The 11,550-nt window shown below is 49.4% G+C and overlaps 1 protein-coding gene across 1 annotated transcript in view; it reads right to left on the reverse strand.

The window, feature by feature from the left end:
• Positions 1-6,638, reverse strand: part of LOC135828248 (probable flavin-containing monoamine oxidase A) — a 19,576-nt gene extending 12,938 nt beyond the window's left edge. The window contains exons 1-5 of the mRNA XM_065340698.1: positions 6,469-6,638; positions 5,892-6,346; positions 2,802-2,889; positions 1,455-1,629; positions 887-1,010 (exon numbers count right to left, since the gene is read on the reverse strand). Coding sequence (XP_065196770.1) covers positions 887-1,010; positions 1,455-1,629; positions 2,802-2,889; positions 5,892-6,318 — 814 coding nt within the window. The 5' untranslated portion in view covers positions 6,319-6,346; positions 6,469-6,638. The remainder of the gene's footprint in view (positions 1-886; positions 1,011-1,454; positions 1,630-2,801; positions 2,890-5,891; positions 6,347-6,468) is intronic.
• Positions 6,639-11,550: the final 4,912 nt, after the last annotated feature.

Genomic DNA, 11,550 nt, shown 5'->3' on the forward strand with positions numbered 1-11,550 from the left:
ACGTGATGACATGCGATTGCTGGCTATGCAGTACGATATTTGACAAAGCGGTCTAACTACAATTCGAAGCAGCAAAGCAGCACACCACCCAACTTGGGTGGGTCATAAATATCAAAGATAAGTAATGAAAGGGGAAGCTTTGCGAAAACGAATTGTACAAGCCGAAAGCCAAACTCCTACAGTACTCCTCATGCATGACATTGTGATGGACTAGTTGACTACAAAACAAGCTTCTTTGGTCTTTTCATAACCTTGAACCTTCCAAGTTGGAAGGCTGTCGGTTAGCGCTACGGAGATGTGTTGAAGCTAGGTGTCAGGACGTCGAATGTCTCAGTACTCTTGTCAGTTTTGTGCCTAGTTATTGCACTTTCTGACTGTATATAGTATCCAGTTACAGTGATGGAGAGTTACTCTTAACTTGTATCCATATGTCCTTTTCTTTTCTACAAATTTATATCACCAAAATTTACGTGCCTGGCCCATTATCAGACTAGTAAATCTCAGAAAATCTCAGAAAGTTGCAGAAAGTTGCAGGGACCGTTTTGGTGTTTGGAGCTAAGAAGTGCAGTTCTTAAAACGTGTGAGCACTGTAATTTCACAAATTTTCGGTGTACTATTATTTTCGGTACTTTCGGTGCATCTGTTTCATACCTAAAATTTCAATACACCGAACAAACACTAACACACATAATCCAATAGGGAACTGCTTCTCTGTACCTCAAATTTCTGTTCACCTAACCTGGCCTTTAGCCCTCATACCGAGTATATTGAGCACCGAAAATTTCTGAAATTAGAGTAACTTCGTTTGAGTTTGTGGACTATAAGAAAAGGAGGATGGATATACATTATAAAATGGATAGATCAACATTGCTAACCATGTACCTACTTTCATTGCCATATTTGACATTGTTCTGTTGCAGGAACCCATGAACGCTGGTATTGTCCCACTTTTCGGCGTGCTTGCACTTTGTGGGATCGTCGAGTGGAACCTGAACCATCATCTTGTCCAGCTGCAGATACAGACAGCCACCGTACATGTGTCGAGTCACAAAAGGATGGAAGAGAGAAAGAGAGAGAGAGAGAGAGAGAGAGAGAGAGAGAGCGCGCTTTAGAGAACGTGCAAGATAAAGGGCCTGGGTAGCTATGGCAAATATGGGCAGGCAAGTAGCTACCCAGGCCAACGGAACGAAAGATGAGTACGAGGGCAAGTACGGGGTGCATGCAGGCCAGCTTGGAAATTTTTTGTAGAATGTACAGGAGGAGGTACCAAACATTTGTATAATGTATACAACAATTGTCACGCTAACACGGTACGTATGATTTATAGCGCAGTGGCAGTACCAGGCGTGGGCCATCCCCTGGATTATCAAAATGGGTGCCTTATCATTTTTCTGTTGTTTTTACACTTCTTCGTGCTTTGTAAAAAAATAAAATAAAAATAAAACGGTAGTTACCTTGTTGAGAAGCAGCTGAAGTTTGACGAGTCCAACGGCGGACACCGGTGGGATGGTGTTACTGTAGAGCGACGTCTTGCCGTCCGGGAACAGCAGCACCTTCTTGCCGTCCGTGTATTGCTTGGTGATTCTGCAGTCCAGCTCCTCTGCGAGGCTCGTGATGTTGAGCTGCGTGCTGCACGACAGGGACGCATGAACAGGCCCCCACCACCGTACTCCATTATTCACTTCTCCAGCAAAAAACGAACACAAAAAAACAGAGGGTCCAATGTCACCACAGCCCATTTAGACTGCGAAGGTTGGAAAGCCAGTGGTCAGCTCTATCAAGTAGTGCTCCTAGTCATGTTCATGCCGTGGAATGTCTCGGTACTGGCTGCCAGTTTCGTGCTTTTAAAATTGTATTCGTTTGACTCTTCATGGTGCTGTAAGTGTAACAAATTTCGGAGGGTAGAAATCTCGGCCTCTCGGGGCTAAAATACATTTGGGCCGCGTTAAAATTTCAGCCTGTGCTGCCGCTGCCTGTATACACTGTCACACTGAATCTTGCGGAACATAATTTCGGCCGCAACAAATATTCGGCCAAAAATTCCCCTGAGGCCCGAAAAATAGCCGAAAAATAAAATAAAAAAATAAAATAAATAAATTTCACGGTTCGCGTGAGACTCAGCAATATGCGCCGAATATTTGTGGACGTGCAGTATGGTCTAGTTGGTGGGGTATAACGCACAACTTGTGCGCCACTGTCCACCTCACTTTCATCTTTTAAATTTCCTTTGCTCGTCGTCGGAGTTCATACCCGCAATACCGCGTACTAAAGCTGGGCATATTCCTGCGGAAGGCAATACCAGGACTAGGTTTCTGTTAAAATCAGGCTTGTATTCAAATCGGGTAGTTGAATACACGCTAATACTAAAACCGGGCTTATTTGCCAACAGTGCGTCCTTAACATCAGGCTTGTAGTCAAAACAGGTTTCTTTCGAAATGAGACAAGGCTTTTATACAACACAGTACAGTGACTACATGCATCAGAAATCCTGGGCTGCCCCCTTCTCCCCCCCCCCCCCCCCCCTCCGGCCAAGGAGGGGTATACGCGGAGACAACTCCCCGCAGCTCCCCATTTAGAAGCCAAAGGGTTTGTTTAGAATTTCAAGGGTCGGAAACATCAGATCATCAGGGAACGTTTTATGAACACTCAAAGTATGATAGTGAAGCATAATTTCGGTCGGTTTGTCGGAACGACCTGTAGGAATCTGAAAAATTCCTTAGAATCTGAACAAGTGGCAGCCCTGCCAATATCACATTATCGCCCTCTGGTCATTCCATACTCATCAAAACAGATCATCTCACCTGCCTACCCATTGTCCGCCGGTGTCAAATTTCTTCGTACCCAGCGCCGTCTTTAGCTCCGTTGAGTTACTCCGGCCACCGATGCGATCTGAACATCAAAGGCAACGTAAACATGACATTGTGAAGTAAAAGTTCTCACATTCGCGTTACTATCTTCTACACGTTAGCCGCGTGACTGAGAAATACGAGACCAGTTGGTCGACGGAGCGCCTGGCCCCCACCACCATGGCTGCTGCATGTTCCTGTTGCGTGCACCACATGGCTTTTAGTAAAAAATATAAAAATAAAAATACAACCATCTTAGAAAGTGTCCAGCGTGCCGGGCTACCACCATGCTAGGTTACTGCAATCAACTTTGCGTTATAACGACACTCGGCGGGGCATCAGAATAGTGTCCTTATTCGCGAAGTGTCCTTATACCCGAAGTCTCATCATAATGTATCACAGTTAGATGAAACTTTGCTCTGGGCATGGAAATTCCGTCGTTATTCGTGAATTGTCGTTGTATCCGCAGTCGTTATTAGCGAAGTTAACTGTACAAGACTGCAGATTGTGGATTGCTTAGTGGCAAGGGTGGGGTGGTAAGCCTCACAGCCAGAGATCAAGAGGGAGCTGGACCTCATTAGTACCACCCATATCGATGACATTACCCCCATGGTCAATAGGATCGTCGTCACTAAATGTAATCGGAGTGAAGAGAAAGTGACAGTGTGTAAGTAGCGCATTTTCCGGAGTACTGTAAAAGCAGAAATTTTCGGTGGTGTGTTATTTTCGGTAACTTCGGTGCCGACAATGTTTACCGAAAATAAAAAGCACCGAAAAATTCGGTACAGCCAATACTGTATACATGTAGTACTAGTACACTTACCTTGAAAACGGGTTTTACCGAAAATTTCCCTCCACCGAACCGCCGATTTTGGAGAATACCGAAAATATTACACCACCGAAAATTTCTGCTTTTACATTATCAGCCGCACTGGAGTGTAAGCCGCACTGGAGTATAAGCCGCACCCTCCCTCCCCCCCCCCCCCCCCTTGCCACGAAATACAGGCATCCACCCTACATCTACCCTATTCATCTCCGTTGATTTGATCATCGGAGTATAAGCCGTACCCCACTTGGGGGTTGAATTTAGAGTGTTCAGGTGTGGCTCACGCACCTGAAATTACTGGAAGTAAAGTTCGTACATCCATGTTTCCACTGGTTATACGGCAGTGTTCAGGAACACAACCAGCTTACAAGATTCTCGCCTGATGAACAACCGGGGGGGGGGGGGGGGGGGGGCAAAGACAGTAAGGGCGCGCTCACACTGCGACCAAAACCAGCGTCCATGCGGCCAAGTTGCATGGCAACGGCATGAACTTGACAAAAACGTTGCGGCCACGTTTAAAATCGTGACCGCGACCTCCGGAGGGGGGTGCCACGACTTGGCGGCAACATGATCGCAGACGTGAAGCGTATTTGTGTACAACCTGGCCTGAAGTATGTTCAATTTCTCAAATTCCGGTGTGTTGATTCATTAAAATCGGCGGTTGTCGATGTCACCTCGACATTTGCACATTTTTAAAATTTTGTAGTTGTGGTCCTGCACGCACGCACCGCCATTATATGCATTCTTTGCGCTTTTTGGACGATGTCGATTTTTTGGTAGTTGCTTCGTTGTGATCGGGTCAGTGACCAATTTCTACAGTGTACTCGTATAATACGATGGCAGCTTGGTCTGGCTTTTTGGTTTCGGAAATCATCTTTCTCTACTTTTCTGCGATGATGGAATGCCATACCTCAAGACATTTCAGTTACATATCATTGGAAAATACAGTTCTCATCTCGGCAACAGACGAAAGAAACCACTACCGGAATTTCCACTGCACTGGCACTTGCTCTGACCATGAGGTCAGGAAAGCGAAAGAGCTTGGATGTCAGCGGCAGTCCCTCAAGAGTCCAAACCTACCTGATTGTATGAATTATTTTCGTCAACTTCAAGAATACGCACCACGAGGCACTTCCTCCAACACGCAACATGCGAAAATTTGCATCCAAAACGGGCCACAACTTTATTAGGAAACGCACGAACTCTTTTGGATACGAACTGCAATTCGTAAAGTTTGTGTGACAACTTCACGTCTACGCGTGTACGAGGCCTAGTGTGAGCCCGACTGCCACGTTTCTGCGTTTTGCTGACGCATGGACGCGTGCTCATGGTCGCAGTGTGAGCGCGCCATAATAGCCTGGGCTGTTCGTAACGTTTCATGTGCTACCGTGACCGCACAAGTGAACCGTCCACCGTGAATTATCACTATTATTTTACAACATTGCCACAAACCATCATGGTGCTGCAAACGCCGGCAAGAGATAGCAGAGAGGCACATAACGTTGGCGGCCGAAGCCGTGGAGATGGGGTATAATTATACCGGTATGCTGTGCGGGGTGACATCCCAGCCTGTGCGTTCTGCGGCGCTCCGCTCATCAGCATCCTACAGAGTACAGTAGTGCAAAGAGTTTTCTGGCGCAGCTCTTGACAGATAGGGACCGGCGGATTCTGCTCGAAAAGGTGACAGATTCTGCTCGAAAAGCAGTGAAAGTGGCAGAACCATACAAACCTTATGGCGGGCAATTCCTCGAATTCTGCTCCATTTTTTTTATCCACATACCAAACATGCATGAAACTTACCAGAAAAAGTACCGAATTCTGCCAATTTTTCTGCCGGCAGAATCCGCCGGGCCCGATTGACAGACCACATCTCACTCTCCAAGCCACCATTAATTATTTTTCCCATTTATTTATACTTGGCGTATTTTCCGGAGTATGTGCTGCACTTTGAACACCCGAGATTCACCCCCAAAACAGGGGTGCGGCTTACTCCGATGATCACGTTAACGGTGATAAAATAGGATAGATGTCTGCATTTCGTGGTAATAAATGGAGGGGGGGGGGGGGGGGTGCGACTTATACCCCAGTGGGGCATACTCCGGAAATCACGGTAATATTTGTTTGTGTAAATTTAAACTCGGATGTTGGCAATGAACAAAATCAGTCATTTGATAAAATTTAATTCGAAAATGTCTTGAGTGTATGGATGTTGTTCTTACCGCTCGCCTCAACAATCTCCACGTTCTCATTTCCTTTCTTCTTCAGCGTGTAGGCAGCTGTAAGGCCCGATAGGCCAGCCCCCACAATCAACACATCTAATATGGACTCGTCGGAACCTGCGACCTGTGTGCGCGGTTCTACGGTGGGTTCGTTGCTGGCTGGCGATGGCACAGGTGCATCACTACTCACACTAGGTGCACTGTCCTCGCTCGGTGCACTCTTCCCCGGCGCCGCGTCGTGTCCGTCGTCAGTGCTAGCGTCCGGCACTTCAGCCTCGTCGCCCTGGAGTGCGGTGGTGGATTGGTCCTGAGTAGCAGCAGCTTTCTCCGGCTGGGTCTGTGCATTGCCTTCATCGCCATCAGCCGTAGTACCAACATTCATTTGTTCGTTGTGTCGAGAAGGTGGCGATTGTTCCCCGTCCTCCATCGTCCGAGACTATTGCAGAAGCCAAAATCTAATAACAACAACAATAATTATTATTGTTGTTGTTGACTATTGCGAAGCCAAATAATTATTATGTTCTGTTTGAAATGAATGGACACCGAGTTTCTAGGGATGTACTGCACTACAACCTACCCGTAACCGAGGCTCCACAGCCAGCAAAACACAGAGACTGTGGACTACACTGTTGCACACAGCTTCTCAGCGAAAACTACATGTATTTTTAGTATTTCAACGTTTCACTCTCACTTGGCCTTCGCCGCCCTGCATGTTTGCTGATTTTCTCCAGAAAAATCTAGTTGCTGGTTCAGTGGTTGCCTCTGGTCCTGACAATGAGATAAATTATTTGTTTGACACACTGATTCGCAGTGACAGGCTGTGCAACAATGCCGTGGGACAACAACATCACACGAGAAGACCATCTTGACAGGTAGAGACTGGGCCCTCGACCCTCTTCTTTTCGCAAGTGCAAAAAAGAATCTATATGTAGGACTCAGTATAGAGTCCATGCACTATAATTATGATGTCCAGCACCCTATACATGTATAGAGTCCATTGGTCCAAAATCCACTATACAGAGTCCAGGAGTCCACTCAGTTTTGATCAGCTTCATCCTGCCACGCAATCCCCTATAAGGAGTACACTTTTTCTACAAGTCCCCTATTCACGGTCCAGGATCGGAGTCCAGTTTATCCAGTCACGCCGTCCTGTGTGTTGTGCCCGAAAGAGAACACATTTTCAGTTTTGCTTGCCTCGTGGCAGCGCATTCCTTTCTTCACTTCAGCCATGGCTGTGCAGTTGCTGACAGTAATCTGTCTCGAGCTAAGGCTGTCATCACACCATTACATGGTACAAAGCGCTGCGTCTACGTCCACGTAAGGAGTTTTTGGTCGGTTGTCATGATGATCCGTATACGGGGTGAAAACGGGAGCAGAGGAAACGGGAGACGTGGACGTGGTATGGAGAGAGAGAAAAATCGCGCTTGAGAGATGAGTTGAGTTTTTTGCAGCTCCGGGCGTTTGAGCAGATTGTCGATTAGTTTTAGTTCGGTGCGCGTCCTACCGCCAAGCGCGCCATGCAGGGCGGCCACCAATGTTGTCGGTGCAACGGCAAAGGCTCCTGTGTTGGCTGTGCTTGCGTAAAGAGTGGACGGAACTGCCAAAACTGCGGCCCTGCTCAAAATGGGAGATGCAAGAACCAACCACCCTCGGCGAGCAAACCACCCTCCCAGGATACGGGTACGGGCGATACGGTAATGGCGGCAGGGCATGCGGCCTGCGGCAGAGCCGTGGGTACAGGAGCTGATGTCAGCACTCAGTCTCAGCAGCTGGCATGGGACCTGCTAGACCGACAACTACAGATAGACGACACTGCTAATACTGCTAGTGCGGCCGTCGACCGTGACACAGTCCATTCCTCGCCTGCGACCACGCTGCTGCAAGATGAATCCACTGCAGACATGCCTTCGACAGCTGAGGCAGTTGAGTTACTGGCCGACCTAGCGGGCTCGTACTCGCAGGAAATTACTGCAGAGGAAGGCGACGAGGAGCCCCAGCTGTCACTCCCTCTGTACACACGCAGCAGCTGCACGTTACAACTGGGAACCCACGATGCTGAATCCACAGCACAGATTATCTCTGCAGCATTTGAAGAGATAGTCCATTTCAAGCCGAATCTGTTCAGAGCACCTCAGGGAGCGATAGGCTCAAAGTTTGTATCGATAATGGCGACACTCTACCAATGCTTCGGTGAGAGGGGGGCAGGAGAGGGTGCTGCAATTAAAACTGCAATGGTCGCCACACAGCTCCTTCTGCAACAGCCGTTCCAATGCAAAGACCACAAAGTCCACAGGGACCGCCTACAACATCGTCTTGCCCTGTGGGCAGAAGGCAACGTGAACGAGCTTATGCTGGAAGCTCGGACCATCCAGCGGCAATTCCAGCAAAAAGCAGGCAAAAATCAGCAACGGCGCGACACACAGGATGATGCCAGACATTTTGCCACTCACGTTCACGAAGGGAAGCTCCGGTCGGGCCTGCGCATGCTGTCAGAGGACCAAGCCAAAGGTGTCCTATCCCTGGATGACATGATAGAGGGCAAGTCCGTGCGAGATACACTCAAGGAGAAACACCCACCAGCCGAACCTCTCCACCCTGAGGCTGTTCTACCGGGAGATGTCCCTCAGCCCCACCACGACACATACTTTGCTGCCCTCAATCGAGACGTCATCCGACAGGCTGCCCTCAATACTCAGGGCGCTGCAGGTCCATCTGGTATGGATGCGGCAGACTGGCGTTACATCTGCACATCGTTTAAGGCTGCATCTGACAGTCTGTGTGATGCATTGGCTTCTTGCGCCCGGAGACTTGCCACACAGTACATCGATCCTATCTCACTAGAGTCATTTGTTGCATGCCGCCTTATACCCCTGGACAAGGACCCAGGTGTCCGGCCCATCGGTATCGGTGAGGTGGTACGGCGCATCGTCAGTAAGGCAATCCTGAAGATTTCCAAAGCCCACATAGAGGATGCCGTTGGATGTCTTCAACTCTGTGGCGGCCAAGAGTCGGGCATTGAGGCAGCCATTCATGCCATGCGCAATGCATTCAGTGAGGATTCCACAGAAGGGGCTCTGTTTGCAGATGCATCAAATGCCTTCAACCGTCTCAATCGATCAGTATGCCTGCAAAATGTCCAACGTCTCTGTCCACCTCTGGCACCGGCACTCGTCAATACCTACCGCAGCCCAGCCAGGCTCTTCAGCAATGGCGAGACCATCCTCTCGTGTGAGGGGACAACCCAAGGTGACCCGCTCGCTATGCCCATGTACGCCTTGGGTACGGTCCCCCTCATCCGCGAGGCTTCCATTGCTGAAGCTCTGCAGTCCTGGTATGCAGATGACTCTGCCGCAGCAAGCACCATTAAGCGCCTGAGGAAGTGGTGGTCCATTCTTGTGGACCGGGGTCCATTGTACGGGTACTTCACAAACGCGACGAAATCCGTTCTTCTTGTGAAGCCACAGCATGAGGCCGAGGCGAGGAAGCTGTTCTCCGACACGGAGGTCCAAATACGCACTGATGGGTTTCGTCATCTTGGCGCGGTCCTTGGTACTGAGGAGTTCTGCAAAACCTATGTGTCAACCAAGGTTCAGAAATGGAGTCACGAGATCAGTGTGCTCTCCCAGTACGCCCTCAGCCACCCACAAGCGGCATACACGGCTTTCTGCAATGGTGTTAAGCACGAATGGTCATTTGTCGCTCGCACCATCCCGGCGACAGGTCCGCTGTTCGAGCCCATTGAGGACGTCGTACGTCTTCAGCTCATCCCCGCGCTTACCGGCCGGTGCCCGCCTGGTGACCAAACCAGGGCCGTACTGTCATTGCCCTGCAGACTTGGTGGATTGGGTCTCATCAACCCCACTCATCTTGAGGACCAATTCCGTCAGTCCAGCATCATCACCCAACCTCTTGTCGACAAGATCCTCAGACAGGAGTCCAACAACGGCGGAGTTCGAGTGGCTATGCAGCTCTTGAAGTCAGAAGTCCGAAAGGAGTCAACGCAACTGGCCAATGAGCAGATGGCTGCACTGCTTCAGCAACTGGACCCAGACATCCAGTATGCCGTGAACCTCGCGTCAGAGAAGGGTGCCTCAAGCTGGCTAACATCCAAGCCACTTGCAGTTTTCGGCTTCAAGTTGCACAAGGGGGCGTTTCGAGACTCCTTATGCCTCCGATATGGATGGACGCCGGATCATCTCCCGACAACGTGTGCATGTGGAAAGTCGTTCACGACCACCCATGCCCTGTCCTGCTCGCTGGGCGGCTATCCCTCTCTCCGCCACAACAAGATTCGGGACATCACGGCCCACCTTCTCCGGGAAGTTGCCCATGATGTAGCCGTCGAACCCCATCTCCAGCCTCTCTCGGGGGAACACTTCCCCTTGAGATCTACCATCACCGACGACAACGCGCGCCTTGATATCGCAGTCAGTGGATTGTATGGTGGACGGTTTGAGAGGACATTCCTTGATGTCCGGGTTTTCAACCCATTTGCCCCCTCAAACCAGAAGTCATCAATCCCGGCAGTGTACCGCAAGCACGAAAAGGAAAAGAGAAGAAGTTATGAGAGAAGAGTCGTTGAGGTAGAGCATGGATCATTCATCCCGGTCGTGCTCAGCACTACAGGTGGTCATGGCAAGGCAGCTGGCAATCTCTACGCTCGGATTGCATCCATGTTGGCCGATAAGAGGTCCGAGCCTTTCTCTATCGTCATGGCATACATCCGCACTCAACTGTCTTTTGCACTGGTCAATGCCGCAGTCACAGCCCTGAGAGGTCATCGGCACAAAGCGTCAAGAATCAACGGCTGCCCTTCGATCACGTTAGCAGTGGCAGAATGCAGCATGTAATGGTCAATCCTTGACTTAATTTGGTAATCGTTTTAGTACCTCGAACCCCGTGCTGAGTTTGATACGGTTTCTGGTATCTTGGCCGTAGACTACTACGCATACTGCTTCTAGCGGTTTCTTTGGATTTTACTGATTGATTACTAGTATACTGTAAAAAAAAGAGGGGGGGGGGGGGGGGGGTATACGACTTTTTGTATGAACGTGCGTATCTCCCCCAGCCTTTTTCCGAGCGACCCTGTACTTCGATGTACGTGGGTTCAAATTTCTCCACAAAACCTGACTGCGTGTACGCGTCAAGAACTGTGCCTGTCTGATGACACGACCACCCGTTTTGGTTTTTTCACCATAGACGTAGACGTAAACGGGAGTCGGAGAACATGGTGTGATGACGGCCTAACCAAGGAGGATAAGGAGACGTTCAAAATCAAATCTGGAAAGCGTCTTGTGGTTCTCTGAAGACGTTTCATCGGTGCGCGGGATGAAAGCAGAAATTGCAGAACGAGAAAAGTTCAGCACAGTTCAAATCTGACGAGGCAAGTACACTGACGCTCTCTTTCGTTCGACGCCACAAGGATCCCCTGTTTGGCTGGCCATTTCTGCCAGTAAGACGTTTGAACGGTTTCATCAGAGCGAGGGATGAAAGCAGAAAGCGGAGAAAGAGAAAAGTTCAGCACAGTTGCAATCTGACGAGTCAGATACACTGACACTCTCTTTCGTTCGACGCCACAAGGATACCCCTGTTTGACTGGACAAGAGCTGCCTGTACCACCGTGTCAAAAGGCTGTGCAACTACATGGCAGGACGATGAC

Source organism: Sycon ciliatum, chromosome 12 (assembly GCF_964019385.1).
Source record: "Sycon ciliatum chromosome 12, ocSycCili1.1, whole genome shotgun sequence".
NCBI classification, from domain to species: domain Eukaryota; kingdom Metazoa; phylum Porifera; class Calcarea; order Leucosolenida; family Sycettidae; genus Sycon; species Sycon ciliatum.